General features: G+C 46.3%; 1 protein-coding gene across 1 annotated transcript in view; it reads right to left on the bottom strand.

Moving 5' to 3' along the window:
• Positions 1 to 20055, bottom strand: part of NRDE2 (NRDE-2, necessary for RNA interference, domain containing) — a 34706-nt gene that overhangs the window by 979 nt on the left and 13672 nt on the right. Inside the window, exons 5-12 of the mRNA XM_040412122.1 lie at positions 19409 to 19856; positions 18853 to 19258; positions 10794 to 10927; positions 3648 to 3771; positions 2527 to 2702; positions 1904 to 2290; positions 718 to 1598; positions 488 to 626 (exon numbers count right to left, since the gene is read on the bottom strand). Of these exons, the coding sequence (XP_040268056.1) occupies positions 488 to 626; positions 718 to 1598; positions 1904 to 2290; positions 2527 to 2702; positions 3648 to 3771; positions 10794 to 10927; positions 18853 to 19258; positions 19409 to 19856 (2695 nt within the window). The remainder of the gene's footprint in view (positions 1 to 487; positions 627 to 717; positions 1599 to 1903; positions 2291 to 2526; positions 2703 to 3647; positions 3772 to 10793; positions 10928 to 18852; positions 19259 to 19408; positions 19857 to 20055) is intronic.

Raw genomic sequence — 20055 nt, 5'->3', positions numbered from 1 at the left:
TGAGTGCAGCTCTGGAGAATAATACAGGATGTAACTTGGGATCAGTACAGGATAAGTAATGTATGTACACAGTGACTGCACCAGCAGAATAGTGAGTGCAGCTCTGGATTATAATACAGGATGTAACTCAGGATCAGTACAGGATAAGTAATGTATGTACACAGTGACTGCGCCAGCAGAATAGTGAGTGCAGCTCTGGAGTATAATACAGGATGTAACTCAGGATCAGTACAGGATAAGTAATGTATGTACACAGTGACTGCACCAGCAGAATAGTGAGTGCAGCTCTGGAGTATAATACAGGATGAGGGCTTTACGGACCGGAAAATCGGCTACAGCCGCGACCACGTGCATGAGCCTTGAGGATCAGTACAGGATAAATATGAGTATAATGGAGGATGACTAGTGACAGTAATCAGTCATCGGATGTGTGCTGCCCCCTTCATTACATGTCACTGCTGTATGAACACTGTAATGATTCCCTTACCATAAAACGTAAGTACATCCTCCAGAGCAGAAGACAGCGCGATCCTTGGTCCGTGGCCAGTCCACGCTCATACAGAACCTTGATGCGATTGGACAGGCCTGTCTCCGGCATGACGACGTCTATGTGTCCTGTCCCCCCCCTGGAAATCACAGAGTATGTTAGAAAGTTGCAGAACTTTTCATTACACATCACCAGATAGCGGTCAGTAAGGGGCAGGATTTCTATATCACCTCTGCACCGATTCCAAAAGCTTTTTCCTTCCCTCTTCTGCCTGGATAGCAAACAGATACGGCTCCAGGGCGTCGGTCGCCCTCCTGATGCCGTCTACGAACCTCCGGGTCTTGTTGGCGTTGTGAGATTTGCCCTCGGACTGGATGTACGACTTCCACAGGGTCACGTTATGGGGGTACAAGCGCAAAGCGTCCATTAGGGCTTCCCTGAGCGGAGCGCGTGGGTAAACACAGACCTTCGCGTGGTACTTCAGTAAGTTAGTGTGCATTACGGTGACTGCTTGCAGAGGGCTCCAGGAGCCTGGTGCCTCATCACATGCCCCAGCAGGGGGCGCCAGCGAGTCAGAGACCTGACGAAACACTGCAACAGCAGAGTCTATTCCTGCGGTGAGATACTGAAACAGAGCGAGGCAGCCGGTTACAGTGACCAAAGCAGAGTCTACAGGGAGCTTCAGGGAGTCTTCCAGCGCCCGCTCATACGCTTTCCTTGCTTTTAATATACTGACAGCAGGAACTGGCCCTTTAAACGGCACATAAATGGAGCTGTCAGCAAGGCTGGTAAGGACGTGGAGGGCACGGGAGCCGGCTTCATGCCCTGGCTGGGCCCCCACCTCGGCTTCCAGCTCTGCATACAGTAACGACAGGCTTCGTAAAGCCTGGTCCTTTAACCCTTGGCTGCCTGCAAGTCCAATGGCGGCATCAAACACCTTCCTGGCCTCCTCTGTGCTCCCCAGCAGCCACTCCAGCAGAGCGTACTGCTTCCACAGTGCCAGGCTGTTCCGGTTCACTGTCTCTTTAAGAAGTCCTTTTGCCAGCCTCTTGCTCCTTTTCCCTTGCGATTTCAGCTTTTTCTTGTTTTTCTCCTCCAGGCACCGAACTACCTAAAAATTAAAAACCAAAGACGTCACTGCCCTATAAAATTCAATTCTCTTCCTGTCCTTGCTTTTAAAAAAATGGCGCAAGTAGGCCACAGTAGACCCATGATTATATTATTGCTTACATACGGATGCACAAAACTCGTCCTGATCCCATCCTACTAACACAGCTGCAGGGCATGTTACAGTGTGTCAGAGCACTTTCTTCTAAACAAGCTCTGCAGCTGTTCCAGTTAGACATGACCGGGAGGACACAAGGATGTTTTCATTCACTGACAGCAAGCCTTACTTTCCAAAATAACCTCTAGTACCTTGGTTATTTCATACTGAAGCCACAAGACAGAAAGCTTTATCTTCTGCTCCGCAGTGACGCAGGACATGGCAGCCTGGAAGACGTCTTGTATGAAGCGTTCACCTTCCTTACACTGTCCGATCTGCCCTCTGCCCCTGCTCATAGTATCAAGATGGCCAACGGCACTGACGCCGGACAGGGGGAGTTCATAAGATGTCAGCAGCCACTGGTAAGAAAGGGTGTAGTCAAAGATGGAGGAATCGTCCAAGGAGAGATACAAGGATGTAGGGGGCGGTCTAGAGTCACAGGGAACTCCCAGGAGCTGAAGGAAGGATAGGACGAGCTGGAACTGCAACTCTGCGCTGGAAATCTTGATCATGGATGGTCCAATGTCATCAAAGAAGATCTGAAAGAAGACGTGGACATGAGGGGGGTAGCAGACAGAGCCACAAACTGATGGACATTAACATCCAGAATCAACGGGCCGAATTATCAGACAATTTACATGCATAAAATAGCTGACATCAATTTTCACCTTTCTACACTCTTTTCATGCCAAATCTGTGTCTATCAGGACAACTGAAGAGTCGTGAATGCAGCTTTGGATGTGACTGGAGTACAAGACCAGCTCTGTGTTCTCACCTGTCTCTCGGGGTCCTCACAATCCTCCTCGGTTTGTTTTTTGGCAGCGTCCGGCCTCCACGGTATCCAGTGTTGGGCTTCCCGAGCGCACTCCACGTCCAGCCAGATTTCAGGTCGGGGGCGGCTTTTATCTTTGATGTCGATCTCTTCAACTGATCCATCATCTTCCTCTTCATCTGGGGTAGAGATGAGACAATTATACCGGACTGCAAAATCGGTGTAGCCGCTACTTTTAATAGAATTTAACTGTATTTCGAGAATCCAGCATTTGAAGATCTCTGCTTGCTGGCAGTGAGTGGGATAATACTTGTTGACATCCAGACACTAAAAGTTAAGCATCCATTCTAGTCAATCCTCTGCTACACGAGCAGCCCAGACTTCAGAATAAATCGCCTGCTACAAAGTATCAGTGCAGGTAAATGTATCCGTCTGGGGTCGGCGTACTTACTCTACAGAAACTTTCCTAAACAATTGTAGCAAACCTTCAGCTGTGAGAAGTATTCACTGTGTTCTGCTGCTAAGGATCAAGCGAGGACTAATTTAAAGGGCATCTGTCAGCAGCTTTGTACCTATGACACTGGCTGACCTGTTGCATGTGCGCTTGGCAGCTGAAAATCTGTGTTGGTCCCACGTTCATATGTGCCCGCATTGCTGAGAAAAATGAAGTTTTAATGTATGCAAATGAGTCTCTAGGAGCAACGAGGGCGTTGCCGTTACACATAAAGGTTTTTCTCTCTTTGCAATTACTGCGCCCTCTGCACTTTGATTGACAGGGCCAAAGAGTGAAGAAGTCATCACACCTGGCCCTGTCAAAGTGGAGGAAGCAGCAGTTGTAGAGAGAGCGGAGCCTTTAGGTGTAATGGTAACGCCCCCTTTTCTCCTAGAGCCTCATTTGCATATATTAAAACATGTTTTTTCTCAGCAATGCAGGCACATAGGAACATGGGACCAACACAGATGCCTTCAGCTGCCAAGCGCACATGTAACAGGTCAGCCAGTGTCATAGGTACAAAACTGCTGACAGATGCCCTTTAATGTCAGAGAGACCGAACCTGTACTTTAAATTTTGCAACACAGATGATGTAACTATTGTGATTTCTCCTGATATACATGAGTATTACCCAGGTTATTGATGATGACCCAGCCTCCCCTCTCCTGTTGCCTCATCCATGAGCTCCAGCCTTTGGCTCCCTTTTCTCCAAATCGAGGCTCCCCGCTATCCCAAAAAGGCTCAAAGAATTCCACCTGAAATGACCCAAAAAAATTTCTATTACACTCTAGAGCTGCATTCACCAGGAGAACAGTGAGTGCAGCTCTGAAACATAATACACAAAATAACTCAAGATCAGTACAGGATAAGTAATGTAACGTATGTACACAGTGACCCCACCAGCAGAATAGTGAGTGCAGCTCTGGAGTATAATACAGGATGTAACTCAGGATCAGTACAGGATAAGTGATGTAATGTATGTACACAGTGACTGCACCAGCAGAATAGTGAGTGCAGCTCTGGGGTATAATACAGGATGTAACTCAGGATCAGTGCAGGATAAGTAATGTATGTACACAGTGACTCCGTCAGCAGGATAGTGAGTGCAGCTCTGGAGTATAATACAAGCAATACAGAAAACTAATTCCTGAAGGACACGTTTTCTTCCTGACATCATCTCCCAACCCTCATATTCTCTGCTGTTTCTACATACACCGCATTGCCATAAACTAATTAAACATCCCTGGCATGGTTGGCTGCAGTTGGCTTTGGATTCAGTATGGATTTGTTGTCAACAGATCCGTGCTGAACGCTTCCGACTTAATAATCCACAGTCCGGTCCTTGTGGGGTTTGTCCTGGCAGAGAAGAATCTCTCACTACAACATTTCTAATTAATCAGCAAGAAGGAGTCGCTGGCTGCCGAGCACACTATCGTCGCCGTTTATAGCCGGCTCTACAGTGAAATATCAGCAATAAGTGGAACTAAAATACCAAACTTCAAAAACTTTTAATCTAGCCAACTAAGAGAGGCCATAGGGCTAACTAACTGGGACAAAGTCCTCAAAAATAAAAATACAGCCACAAAATGGGATATTTTTAAAAGCATCCTAAAATCTAAGTGTGAGAGGTACACACCTTATGGGAATAAAAGGTTAAGGAACAAGAAAAAAAACAATGTGGATAAATAGAAATGTAAAGAAAGCAATAAATGACAAAAAGAAAGCATTTAAAAATCGCTAAAACAGGAGGGTAGCGAGGAAGCAATGAAAAATAAGGAAAAAAATAAAATATGTAAAAAACAAATAAAAGCAGCTAAACTAGAGACTGAGAGATTAATTGCCAAAGAGAGTAAAACTAACCCTAAAATGTTCTTCAATTATATAAATGATAAAAAGTATAAATCTGAAGGTGTCGGCCCTCTACAGAGTAATGAGGGGGGAGTCGCAGAGAGCGACGAGGAAAAAAGAAAAGCTGTTAAATCTCTTTTTCTCCACTGAATTCACAGAGGAAAATAAACTGTCAGATGAAATGCAGCAGAATGTAAAAATAAATTCCCCATTAAAAGTGCCCTGTCTCACAAGAGGAGTTATCCGGCTGGTTTAGCAGCGTCTACTACTGGTGGACCATTTGAGTATGTAATGAGCCTGTACTGTTTTGTTTTACAACTGCATCACCTGAGCCATTGTCATGTAATTCTTACATATATGATTCCTGCTACATGTTACTATAGCCTCATATAAGTACTGTATCTGCATTTCTAACTGGCCCCTGCGTGGGTCATTGTGATGTCATGTGTGTGCCATACTTGTCTTATTCTCTTTTAATAAAATGAGTTAAAAAAAAAAAAAAAGTGCCCTGTCTGACCCAGGAAGAAGTACAGCGGCGTCTTAAAAAGATAAAAATAGACAAATCGCCAGGACCAGATGGCATACACCCCCGTATTCTAAGAGAATTAAGTAATGTCATAGCCAGCCCCTTATTTCTGATATTTAAGGACTCTATACTGACAGGGAATGTTCCACAGGATTGGCACATAGCAAATTTGGTGCCAATGTTCAAAAAGGGTCCAAAAACAGAGCCCGGAAACTATAGGCCGGTAAGTTTAACATCTGTCGTGGGTAAACTGTTTGAAGGTTTTCTAAGAGATGCTATCTCAGAGTACCTCAATGAAAATAAGCAAATAATGCCATATCAGCATGGCTTCATGAGGGATCGGTCATGTCAGACTAATTTAATCAGTTTCTATGAGGAGGTAAGTTCTAGACTTGACAGCGGCGAATCAATGGATGTCGTATATCTGGACTTCTCCAAACCATTTGACACTGTACCACATAAAAGGTTAGTATATAAAATGAGAATGCTCGGACTGGGAGAAAACGTCTGTATGTGGGTAAGTAACTGGCTGAGTGATAGAAAACAGAGGGTGGTTATTAACGGTACATACTCAGATTGGGTCACTGTCACTAGTGGGGTACCTCAGGGGTCAGTACTTGGCCCTATTTTCTTCAATATACACTGCCTGTCCAAAAAAATAATAAAGTCGCCACCCCAAAAAAAAAGCGCATGCGCTCTCTCGGATGAGAAGGCTGAGGGGAGAACAATGTCCTCGTTGACATGAAAGGCTGACACCACTTTCGGCTGGAAAGAAGGCACTGGGCGGAGCACCACTTTATCTTGGTGAAACACCAGAAAGGGCTCCTTGCAAGAAAGGGCTGCCAATTCCAAAACTCTCCTGATAGACGTGATGGCCACTAAAAAGGCCACCTTCCAAGAGAGCAAGCGAAGAGAGACCGCACTCAAAGGCTCGAACGGAGCAGCCTAGAGAGAGCCTAGGACCAGGTTCAAGTCCCAAGAATGCAATGGGGGATGATAAGGAGGCACTGTGTGAGCCACCCCTGCAGAATTGTCTTCACAGGGCCTAACCCAACCAGGGAACGCTGGAAAAATATGGACAGGGCTGAGACCTGTCCCTTCAAGGAACTAAGCGCGAGTCTAAGTTCTAATCCAGACTGAAGAAATGTTAGAATAGGAGGAAGGGAGAACCGTCTGGGAGGGAGACCGCGTTCCTCACAGAAACGCAGGAAGGACTTCCAAGTCCTGTAATAGATTTTGGACAACGTGGGTTTTCTGGCCTTAATCATCGTTCGAATGACCGTATCAGAGAAACCTCTCCGCCTTAGGCCTCATGCACACGACCGTATTTTGCTTCCTTGTCCGTTCCAGGTTTTTTTGCTGATAGGATGCGGATTCATTTCAACGGGTCCACAAAAAATGCGGACAGCACACCATGTGCTGTCCGCATCAGTATGTCCGTTCCGTAGCCCCTGCAAAAAAATAGTGCATGTCCTGTTTTTTTCTAGTTTGCTAACAAGGATAGGCATTATTACAATAGATCCGCAAAAAAATTAAAATAAACGGATGCCATACGGACATCATCCGTTTTTTATTTGCAGACCGCAAAACACATACAGTCGTGTGCATGAGGCCTTAGAAGGAAGGTTTCAATAGCCACAAAGTCAAACGTAGGGTATCTAAACTCTGGTGGAAGACCGGACCCTGTGAAAGAAGATCGGCCCTGAGCGCAAGGCGCCACGGTGTGTCCCCTAGAAGAAGAATGAGGTCAGAGTACCACACTCGGCGAGGCCAGTCCGGGGCGATCAGAATCGCCCGGATGCCATGGCAACAACCACAGAGAAGTCCTTGGCAACAACCACAGAGAAGTCCTCGTGCATGGGGAAAGTCTTGGGGGGCATGCTTTGAGCACAAAAAAGACACCCCCTGGTGGCTGGTGGAGGGGAGGTCGTCCTGCACCTAGAAAGTGTCACAGACGGCAGATACCAGGCTATCCACCATGGACGCAATTTGGGGAGACTGTTCCGGATCCACTTCCGAGTCCAAATCCGCAATCTCCCCCTCCGACATTGCGTCTCCCAGAAGGGAGGATGCTTGTGATTGGGAACCGTTTGGGGGAGGGGATGTTGAGGTCTCAGAGGAGGAATGGTGTCCTGGTCTGGGACGCTTGTTAGGAGGCCTGCCCCTGGAGTGGACGCCCTGAGACGGTGCGGACTGCGCAGGTGGCGATTTATTAACCAAACGACCCATGAGAGAAAGGGTGGATTGGGATATCTTAGATAAGTCCTCCACTGCCCGGGACAGGGCCCGCGCCCAGTCTGGTTCCACACTGACAGATTGGCCCTGCACTTCTGTGGGCAGGAGAGGGGGGGGGGGGGTGGACCTGCATGGGCGCATGCCATGCCAAGCACAGAGTCTGCCTGTCCACGAGGGAATTTTACCTTGCAAGCAGTGCATGCATAGTAGGTGGCCCTGCGGGTGGCCTGAGAGGAAGTACTGATTGGGTCAGACATGTGTGGTGCGATAGCGCTCAATGCTGGAGGGGGTAGCAATATTAGGTCCTGTGTTCCCCGACCAAGAGGTGCAGAGATCCGCGGAAGGAAGAAGGAGAGAACGTCCTGTCGCGGCGGGAAAACTAGCTCTCACCCCCCCCCCCCCCCCCCAAGGATGCTGAGGAGCATGACTGGCGCGAAAACAACGAGCAAAGCGCCCCCCTGCCATGTTTCGCACTCTGAGGCACATAGGGACCTCGACAAGACAGTCGGGACTCCCAGAATAATGCATGCACCAGGGCCCGGTGGAGGTGGGGCAGATAACGATGCGCAGGGAAAATCGGACCCGCGAGTTAACCCCCGCATGCCAGCGGCGGCGTAATGACGTCCGCCTGAAGTAGTGGAATCACTACCCCCTTCCGATGACCCCCCGCAATGCCTGCTGTCCAAATCTGGGACCAGTCAGAGGGTTGAGAGTAGAGAGGGAGGTGGGGAACGGGAGAGATACTCACCTGCCTTCATCTGTGTTCTTCGCCCTTCCATCATAAACCAGCAGGGCCACCTCTACAGTCGCTGGGACACAAGTGGCAGGGGACTGGTGAGTGAAGGGCTTGGAGAACAGGTGGCCCTTGCGCTGGCGGGAAGCAGGGGAGCGAGGCTGCCCTGGTCCACCTTTTCTTCTTGGGGGAGGCAGGGCGGTGGGACAACCGACACCGGCCAGCCTCCCCGGGTATACAGAGAGGCAATGCGACTCTGTTCCCCATCCAGATGTTAAATTGGAGAAAAAGAAAAAAAAAAAAGAAAAAATCAAAAAGAAGCCGCCACCCTGCAAAGTAGGGGGGTCTGCGTCCTACGACACTAAGCTAAAGTAAACTGACATGCTCTCTCCAGGCTGGAGGGGGTATTGCTGGCAGAGGAGGAGCTAACAGTTTTCAGCCTAGTGTCGCCTCCTAGTGGCAGCAAACAGCTATACTCATGGTCCTGTGTCCCCCAATGATACGGGCAAGAAATTAGGGTTATTCACTTTAGAAAAAAAGCGACTATGGGAATCTCTAATAACTATGTATAAATATATCAGGGGTCAGTACAGAGATCTCTCCCATCATATATTTATCCCCAGGACTGTGACGAGGGGACATCCTCTGCGTCTGGAGGAAAGAAGGTTTGTACACAAACAGAGAAGAGGATTCTTTACGGTAAGAGCAGTGAGACTATGGAGCTCTCTGCCTGAGGAGGTGGTGATGGGGAGTTCACTAAAAGAGTTCAAGAGGGGCCTGGACGTATTTCTGGAGTGTAATAATATTACAGGCTATAGCTACTAGAGAGGGGTCGGTGATCCAGGGAGTTATTCTGATGCCTTGCAGGATGACAGGCCGAACTGGATGGACGGAGGGCTTTTTTCGGCCTTATAAACTATGTTACTTTGTAATCGTGCAGCTGCAGCCACCCTGCACCTCATCGCTATTCCTGGATGGGTCAGTTACCCTTCAGCAGAAACAGGGGAGTGGGGTGTTATACTATTCAGACATAATATGATAATTTAAAGGGGTGCTACATTTTATTTGCATTCCTGATGGATTTTGATTTTCAGGCAGCCATAGGGTTGGGGTGCAATAGTGTAATACACATCTAGTTCTTCCACGCTGCACAGTCCATAGGACAACAGGGGGGAATGGGCAATGGTTAAACCGTAGAGGGGCACATGATCCATGCAATCTATACTCGCTGCACAGTCCATAGGGTAACAGGGGAATGGGCAATGGTTAAACCATAGAAGGGCATATGATCCATGCACTCTATAGCAGGATACTTGCCCATTTACATCTCTACTACTGTCCTTCCCTTCCCTAGCATGATCCCCTAAGGAAGGCAGAAATGGCATGGTATACAGACCCAACGTGATCAATACCACTGAGGCATGTCTTTAGGCTCCATTCACACGTCCATGGTGTGTTGCGGACCCGCAAATTGCGGATCCGCAACACACCCGCCCGGCACCCCCTATAGAAATGCCTATTCTTGTCCGCAAGCTGCAGACAAGAATAGGACATGTTCTAGTTTTTGCGGAGCTGCGGACCTGAAGATCGGGGCCGCGCTCCGCAAATGCGGACAGCACACTGTATCCATTCCGTCCCCATAGAAAATAAATGGGTCCGCACCCGTTCCGCAAAATTGCGGAACGGATGCGGACCCATTTGCGGACATGTGAATGGAGCCTAAATAATATAGATTTGTTCAGACTTTTTCTGCTTTCCTGTTAGCGCTCAGGCTGCAGGACTTCCCGCCTCACTGCTGCCCCCTGTTGTTAAAGGGCACCTAAAGCTTTGTAAAACATACACAAAAGGGGCAGAAGAGCTGCTCAGAGCGCTCGGCACCTTCAGCTTTGACTGGCTTTTCCCATTGGTCTGAGCGTACAGAGTACAGATGTCATATACTTTCTATGGATCCATACATCGTATGCTCGGACAGAAGAGCAAAGCCAATGGAAGCCAATGGTGCAGCGCGCTCAGAGCAGACCTTCTGCCCCTTCGTAATAATGATGGAAGCAAAGTGCCGATTCCAAGTAGTAACCATGAGAATTGGGAGTGCAGCTCTGGATGTGACTGAAGTCCAAGACATGATATAACTGAGGAGGCATTCAGCTTTATATACTGTGAAACAGAGGCCTTCAAAAATGTGTCTCTCTAGCTGTTGAAAGACTACAACTCCTAGCGTGCCCTGACAGCAGAGTTGTAGTTCTGCAATGGGCAGAGAGCCACAGGTTGGAAACCCCTGCTGTAAAATAACATTTGAAAGTTTGGCGTTGGTGTGTGCACACAAGTTATATTCCTACATTTCTACCTCAGACCGACTAGGATACACAGGAAGGATACGATAAAACGTAAAGCGTAAATGGCGGCGGTGCTCAGCGCTTATGTCAGTGGGGATTTACCTGCTCTTTCGTAGTCATGTTCTTCACACTGTCCGGCTTAAAGAAAGTGAAGTCGAGAAGAGCTTGGAACACGGACACGACTTTCTCGCAGTGACCGGCCTGGCGCAGGAAGTGACACTGCTGAAGGAAAATATCTGCAGAGGGAGAAAAGTTACACAAGATACGGAAAAACGAAAGCTCTCGTCCATGTAGCATTTGCATAATAAAGAAGGTTTTTAGGGAGAAAGACATTTATCACCTATCCTCAGAATAGGTCATCAATATCTAATTGGTGGGGGTCCTACTCCCGGCATCGCCGCCCATCAGCTGTTTGAAGAGGCCGCAGCCTCCTCACAGCTTACCAAGCAAAGCGCTATATATTGTATAGTGGTCACGCTTGGTATTGCAGCCCAAGCCCATTGACTTGAATGGGACTGAGCTGCACCTAGGCCATACGACTGATGAAGGTGACGTCACTGGCCTAGGAAGAGGCCTCGCCTTCTTCAAAGAGCTGATTAGCAGGGGTGCCAGGAATCAGACCACCACGATACGATACGGATGATCTACCTGGAGGATAGGTCATCAATAGGTTGCTGCCGGAAAACCCCTTTAAATAGATCTTGTGCTTCACTTCCTCACCATTCTCAAGATCTCTGCTTGCGGTCAGATGCTGAAAACCCTCCCTGACCTTGTCAGTCATTTTCACACATCCCATAATTGGTTAGAATTATATCCAGTGTAGACAAGCACTAATCTCTCTCCTGTCCTGATAGTTTGGTACAATGTATCAGTGCAGGTAAATGGTATTCAGGCTCTGCAGTTGACAGATGACTGTCTGGAATGCATTCAATGATTCCTATGTTATGTGAGCAGTACTAGGTTCAGATCAATTATCTTCTTATAAATGTAAAAAAAAAACAAAACAAAAAAAAACACACAACAACATCTGTTCCCTGACAGCAAGCAGAGAATGGTGAGGAAATGACACACAAAATATGGTAAAACAGTAAGAAATATTGGCGGATTGCACAACGGATCTTTTTTAGAATACAAAGGCTGTTTAGAAGTCTGATATGGCGTAAAAAACGGGCCAGGATCCGGTTGGAAACTGTACAGGGAGAGAAAGATGCAGGGGGTCTCGCTATTCCTAATCCCTGGCTATATTGTATTTCCTCACAGATGCCACAGCTGAGGGGTTGGGGCAGAACATGACTGCCCTGTAGTCCTATTGGAACATAGCGGTCTCTTCGACAAGTTGATGGGACATCCTACACTTAAAGGATAACTGTCATATTTATTTATTTTTTGTTAAAGTGTAGGGCAAGTGATAGGTAACAATTTTGCAATAGACTTTATTTAGCCAAAACGTTTATTTTTGGTAGAAAACTGGGGCTGAAATGGCCCTTAGCAGCACTCTTCAAAAGAGCGTTGCTAAGGGCCATCCGTCCCCGATTAGACAAGGGGAGACTGGCTGTGCAGACGCTGTGCTTCTGCCTCGTGCTTCCCGGGGAGACAGAAGGCTGGGCACAGGAGTCTTAGGAGTTAAAATTACATTTATATTCCCCCTTTCTATGCAATCTAATGCTCCGTTACATTCACTGACCTGTGATAATAATTCATGAAGCAGCCGCCGGCTCACTGCGCACAGTGCTTCTACTTCCGGCGGGTGCTTCATGAATTATTATCACAGGGATCGCAGGTCAGTGAATGTAACGGAGCATTAGATTGCATAGAAAGGGGGAATATAAATGTAATTTTAACTCCTAAGACTCCTGTGCCCAACCTTCTGTCTCCCAGGGAAGCACGAGGCAGAAGCACAGCGTCTCTGCACAGCCAGTCTCCCCTTGTCTTATCGGAGACGGATGGCCCTTAGCAACGCTCTTTTGAAGAGTGCTGCTAAGGGCCATTTTCATCCCCAGTTTTCTACCAAAAATAAACGTTTTGGCAAAATAAAGTATATTGAAAAATTGTTACCTATCACTTGCCCTCTTCCAGGCCAGGAAACTAATTGCTAAATACTGGCTTAGACCCCAGCCCCCATCTGGGACAGAATTTTTGAACAGAATGGCCAAAATCCTTTGCCTGGAAAAAAGTGTATACACTAAAAGCCAATGGCTGGCCTAGTTTACCAAAATTTGGGACAAATGGGTAGCGTCTAGGACCATGGTAATATAGCCTGATATATGGATCTTTTGGATGTGGTGGGAGGAGTGACCTCAGAGATATGTGTGATTTTGGAACAGGCATTTACGAGACCGGAACAGGGATGGAGAAGTGGGGTAGGCGATCCGGAGAAAGGGTGCTTAATGAATGGCTTATCTTAGACAGGACGGGTGTGGAATTTATGGGTAGAGAGTTGGCAATATTCTTCTTGGTGCTCTGTTGTATTATACCTTATACCGTCTCATCGCTGGTTGGGGGGTGGTTTATGCAATGTTATTATATACTGCAGATGAAGGGGTATTCTCCTGTATCATGTCTCGAAAATTTTCTAAACGTCCAATAGAAATTTATGTACCCATTCATGTATTCTTTGATCGGATGTTTTGTCTTTTCTTTTGTTTATGTACATTGGGAAAAAGTAGTTAATAAAAATTATCTAATAAAAAAAAAAATATATATATATATATATTGGCAGATAAACTAAGGTTGGCACAAAGCCATTCTGGGCATGAGAACTGGCAGTAAACTGCACATGCCTGTATTGTGCCAGCTGATGCCATTGTGTTGCACCCTCACATCAAACAGGAATTTGTATCTTTGAAACATATCTTGATATCTCATATGGGGACTTGTCAGAAGGCGATATCAATGGGGGTCCAAGACCCCCGACCCTCATTTCTCTGGAAAGCGCAAACCTGAATGAGACCTCAGTAGACTAAGGATAAGTAGGATATACTAGGATATACCAGCACTTTATGAGCGGTGGAGGTGCGACCTCTGGGACCCCAACTATCCTGAGATTTAGGGGGCTGCAGCGCAAGCATGAAAGGACTGCAGCACTTCTACTCTTTCCCTGCACAGCAGCGCTCCCAACCACCCAGCCATGCAGTGAACTGCAGTGTGACCCCAGTCATGTGAATGCACAGCGGGTGGTCTAAGCACCACTGCCCATAAAGGGATGGCATACCCTAAGTGATACGTGAGCATTTCACAAGATAAGGACACCACTTTAAAGTCTATTTAAGTGTCCATAGACCAGGCTGGAAACCTGGTAATGGGTGGTATGTTGGCGAAGGCTGGATATTCACAAAAGGAGCATCACCTGAGCGGGTTATCGGAAGGCAAAGCCACAGCTTTGTAACAGTTAAAAGGGGATATCCCACGACTAATGTAAGAAATGAAAATCAGACATCATCTAGTACATGAGGCCGCCGGACTAAAAAGTCGGACATGCAGTACTTTTAGTCCGGCGCCTTTCGCTGTGCTGCACCGGAGCTCCGCCCCCATCCAATTATAGTCAATGGGGACGGAGCGGCGGCACGCGAAATAGCGGCAGGACGGATCCAACAGGGTGAACAGCCTGTCGGATCCGTCCTGCCACTAGTGTGAAAGTACCCTTACAAAGCTAGAACCAACCCTGCACCTCACATGGATCCAGAGATCTCCCCATTCATTGCTCTGCTAGATTTATATCAAGCTGACAGCTCGAGGGGAGTGTCCTTTCTGCTGCAGCTAAGGGGGTTTGTTAGCGTGGATCCTAAAGTGTGTTTTGTGGTGAGCTAAGGGGTCCTGTCCATGCTCTCCCTATCACAGCTCAGGAGTTGAAGGATGAAACTGAGCATGTGCGACCATCTCAGTGAGCCGGACAAAGAAATAAGAAAAAATAAATATACAGCAGGTGGCGCTATAAAAGACATATTTCAGTGAATATGCTAAATATTACATGCAATTACAAAAGAATTAGGATCCAGGTGCTGGTTTGAAAACTGTAGAATATTTTTCTTGGGACAACTGCTTTAACCCCTTAAGGACCGGGCTCATTTTCACCTTAAGGACCAGGCCATTTTTTGCAAATGTGACCAGTGTCACTTTAAGTGCTCATAACTTTAAAACGCTTTGACTTATCCACGCCATTCTGAGATTGTTTTTTCGTCACATATTGTACTTCATGACACTGGTAAAATGAAGTCAAAAAAATTTTTTTTTTTGCACAAAAAAATACCTAATTTACCAAAAATTTGAAAAAAATTAGCAAATTTCAAAGTTTCAGTTTCTCTACTTCTGTAATACATAGTAATACCCCAAAAAATTGTGATGACTTTACATTCCCCATATGTCTACTTTATGTTTGAATTGTTTTGGGAATGATATTTTATTTTTTGGGGATGTTATAAGGCTTAGAAGTTTAGAAGCAAATCTTGAAATTTTTCAGAAATTTACAAAAACTCAATTTTTAGCGACCAGTTCAGGTCTGAAGTCACTTTGCGAGGCTTACATAATAGAAACCACCCAAAAATGACCCCATCTAAGAAACTACACCCCTCAAGGTATTCAAAACTGATTTTGCATACATTGTTAACCCTTTAGGTGTTGCACAAGAGTTATTGGCAAATGGGGAGGAAATTTGAGAATTTCATATTTTTGTCAAATTTTTCATTTTAACCCATTTTTTCCACTAACAAAGCAAGGGTTAACAGCCAAACAAGATTGTATCTTTATTGCCCTGACTCTGCCGTTTACAGAAACACCCAATATGTGACCGTAAACTACTGTACGGCCACACAGCGGGGCGTAGAGTGAAAGGTGCGCCGTTTGGTTTTTGGAAGGCTGATTTTTATGGACTGGTTTTTTGACACCATGTCCCATTTGAAGCCCCCTGATGCACCCCTAGAGGAGAAACTCCCTAAAAGTGACCCCATCTAAGAAACTACACCCCTCAAGGTATTCAAAACTGATTTTACATACGTCGTTAACCCTTTAGGTGTTGCACAAGAGTTATTGGCAAATGGGGATGAAATTTGAGAATTTCATTTTTTTGCCTAATTTTCAATTTTAACCCATTTTTTCCACTAACAAAGCAAGGGTTAACAGCCAAACAAGATTGTATCTTTATTGCCCTGACTCTGCCGTTTACAGAAACACCCCATATGTGGCCGTAAACTACTGTACGGGCACACAGTAGGGCGTAGAGTGAAAGGTGCGCGGTTTGGTTTTTGGAAGCCAGATTTTGCTGGACTGGTTTTTTGACACCATGTCCCATTTGAAGCCCCCCTGATGCACCCCTAGATTAGAAATTCCATAAAAGTGACCCCATCTAAGAAACTACACCCCTCAAGCTATTCAAAACTGATTTTACAAACTTTGTTAACCCTTTAGGTGTTGCACAAGATTTAATGGAAAATAGAGACACAATTTCAAAATTTCACATTTTTGGCAGATTTTCCATTTTAATATTTTTTTTCCAGTTACAAAGCAAGGGTTAACAGCCAAACAAAACTCATTATTTATGGCCCTGATTCTGTAGTTTACAGAAACACCCCATATGTGGTCGTAAACTGCTATATGGGCACACGGCAGGGCGCAGAAGGAAAGGAATTCCATACGGTTTTTGGAAGGCAGGTTTTGCTGGACTGTTTTTTTTTGACACCATGTCCCATTTGAAGCCCCCCTGATGCACCCCTAGAGTAAAAACTCCAAAAAAGTGACTCCATTTTAGAAACTACGGGATAGGGTGGCAGTTTTGTTGGTACTAGTTTAGGGTACATATGATTTTTGGTTGCTCTATATTACACTTTTTGTGCGGCAAGGTAACAAGAAATAGCTTTTTTGGCACGTTTTTTTTTTTTTGTTATTTACAACATTCATCTGACAGGTTAGATCATGTGGTATTTTTATAGAGCAGGTTGTCGCGGACGCGGCGATACCTAATATGTATACATTTTTTTTTATTTATGTAAGTTTTATACAATAACTTCATTTTTAAAACCAAAAAAATGTTTTAGTGTCTCCATAGTCTAAGAGCCATAGTTTTTTCAGTTTTTGGGCGATTATCTTGAGTAGGGTCTCATTTTTTGCGGGATGAGATGACGGTTTGATTGGCACTATTTTGGGGTGCATATGACTTTTTGATCGCTTGCTATTACACTTTTTGTGACGTAAGATGGCAAAAAATGGCTTTTTTTTACACTGTTTTTATTTTTATTTTTTTACGGTGGTCATCTGAGGGGTTAGGTCATGTGATATTTTTATAGAGCCGGTCGATACGGACGCGGCGATACCTAATATGTATACTTTTTTTTTATTTATGTAAGTTTTACAGAATGAGTTCATTTTTGAAAAAAAAAAAATCATGTTTTAGTGTCTCCATAGTCTAAGAGCCATAGTTTTTTCAGCTTTTGGGCGATTATCTTGAGTAGGGTCTCATTTTTTGCGGGATGAGATGACGGTTTGATTGGTACTATTTTGGCGTACATGCGACTTTTTTGATCACTTTTATTACCTTTTTTGGGAAGTAAGGTGGGCAAAATTTCAATTTTCTCAGTTTTTATTTTTTTATTTTTATGGCGTTCACCGTGCGGGGAAAGTAACATGACCATTTTATAGATCAGGTCGTTACGGACGCGGCGATACCTAATATGTGTAGTTTATTTTATTTTTTTTTATTTTTATTCAGTGATAAATGTTTTTTTTTTTATCTTAACTTTTTTCACTTTTTTTTACATTTTTTTGACCCAGACCCACTTGGTTCTTGAAGATCCAGTGGGTCTGGTGTCTGTATAATACAGTACAGAACAATATATATTGTTCTGTACTGTATTTTACTTACACTGAACAGATCTGTGCTTTTAGCACAGATCTGTTCAGCACCATGGACAGCAGGACGCCTGAGCAGGCGTCCTGTTGCCATGGGAACCCTCCCCGTCTGCTCAGAACTTCGCAGACGGGGAAGGGTAAGCACAGGGCTGAGGGGGCTCTCTGGGGGCTCTCTCCCTCTCCATCGGGGGGCTGCAAAGGCACAGCAGCCCCCCGATGGAGAGGGAGGGAGCTCCCTGACCGATGACAGTTAACTTTTTCCATACAGCGGTCCGTACGGACCGCGGTATGGAAAGGGTTAAACGGCTGACATCTTCACAGATGTCAGCCGTTTATACCAGGGTGCCAGCAATGTGCTGGCACCCTGGTATAACCACTAGAAGCCAACGATCGTTCATGGGGAGGCGGGCGGGGGATCGCGATCCCGCCTGCCGCACCGCCCGCCTCCCGCAACGCCCCCACCGCCTGCGACACCCCCCCCGCACCACCCTCCGGCATAAAATCGTGCAGGGGTGCAGGGGGGGTGAAAAATATTTATTTTAGCCACTCTAAAGTTTCTGATCCCCGCGGTCAGGGACCGCGGCGATCAGAAACTGCAAAAAGCGCAGCAAACCGCAGGTCTGAATTGACCTGCGGTTTGCTGCGATCGCCGATACGGGGGGGTCAAATGACCCCCCCCTGCATTGTTACGGGATGCCGGCTGAATGATTTCAGCCGAAATCCCGTTCCAATTAACCCCTGGGGCGCCGGAATACAGATTTTAAGTCAGGACGTACCGGTACGTCCTGGGTCCTTAAGGACTCGGGAAATAGGGCGTACCGGTACGTCCTAGGTCCTTAAGGGGTTAAGTTTGTTACAAACTTTCTCCTACAGGGGTGTTATGTGTAATTAAGGTGGGTTAATTCAGCAAACACCCAACTTAGCAACTTTTCAAAAAGCAACAAAAAAATGCTATTTCCCTCCAGTAGAGGCTGGTGACAAAAACTAAAACTAAAGTACCAAAAGTGCATTTGTGAAGATGCAACTAATTTATCAAACAGCAGGCAATGGCGGCTAAATTTGCCATAGATGACGACAATGCAGACTGGCTTAAAAAATTCCCCTTCTGTGTTTTTAACCATTTTAATCCAACATTGTGTTGTGTGCACCGTGGGACAAATTTATTAACCAACTGCGCCACGCATGTCACGTTGTAAAAGTGGGTTACATGAGCGTGGCTTGCTGCTTGGCCAGGATTTAGGCACAAATAATGGTAACATCCAGCAAAACGGACTTAAAAAAAAAATACAGGACATGATATAAAGAGAGTAAAGACTCCACTCACCATACAAGCTGCGCTCGGTGCCTGGCATGGCCGGATGAGAGAGCATGCTCCCGTCATGCACCGCAGACAGGGTGCTCAGACACTTTCCGTAGATGGCATTCACTTTGGACACAGAGAAGGTGCTGAACTGGCCCTGACAAAACTGCAGATATTTCTGCCAGAGCTGTGGCTCATTGGGGTGCAGAAAAACCAACTTCTGCCACTCTTTCAGCAGCGCGGCGCTCTCCCAGAACTCTGTGCACAGCCGCAGCCGCGCCAACTTCAGCTCTGTACTGGCCGGGTTACTCTCGATGGCTCTCTCCAGAATGGACAGCTTCTTCTCCAGGACCATCTTTAGAGACATGCGGTGGCTGTCCATCTCGTTCTCACTCGTGGAGTACATGCTGGGCTGATGGATCAACTCATCCTGCGGACAGACAGAATGTAAGAGTCAGATCTAGGTTCCAGGAAAGCTGAGTGACAATCCCTGTGGTTGCATTGTATATGCTGCCACCCAGCTTTTCCAGAACCAGATAACTCAAGGTCATATATCACTGCAGCGTTATGAACATGGCACCTGAAATGAGACAAACTCCATCCACGTCTTGATGTCTGTAGGATTCTCTCGGACTCTCCTGTTGTGATCCTCCACCTTTTCCAGGACGCTGGTGTCTCGGGGCTCTGGTGCTGGGGTCTTGCTTTCGGGACCACCTTTACCTTGCAGCCACATGGCAGTGGAGCTATCGTACACACCCAGCGGATTCACCCAGCTGACTGGACCGGAAGAGGAGGCAGTGGTGTGTGGTTCACAGTCCTTCACTGGAATGAAGGCGCCGGAAGCGGAGTCCGCACCGTCCTTACCACAGGACACAGACTCCGCCTTGGCCCGCAACGTCTGCACCGACACCTTGCTGTAATAGCGGTCTGCCCTTTTCTGAGACGTCTTCTTGTTGTTTGCGCCCTCCCAGATGATCTGCTGCTTCTTGGGATCAATCCCCAGGCAGGAATGACCTCTCCTCTTATACCTGCACATAAGAAACAAAGGCAGATAACTACTACTCTCATCATACAATGAACAGGACATATACTGCATGGTATTTCTGCAGATTGTGGCAGGGAAAACCCACTTTACGATTTACTTGATGCGAGTCATACCACAATCACATCCAGAGCTGAATTCAACATGCTGCTGCTCTCCTGTTAACTATTAGGCTGTGGGACCTC

The sequence above is a fragment of the Bufo bufo genome, chromosome 11 (genome assembly GCF_905171765.1).
Source record: "Bufo bufo chromosome 11, aBufBuf1.1, whole genome shotgun sequence".
NCBI classification, from domain to species: Eukaryota; Metazoa; Chordata; class Amphibia; order Anura; family Bufonidae; genus Bufo; species Bufo bufo.
The sequence above is the reverse complement of the archived record's forward strand: the minus strand, read 5'-3'. Positions and strand labels throughout refer to the sequence as shown.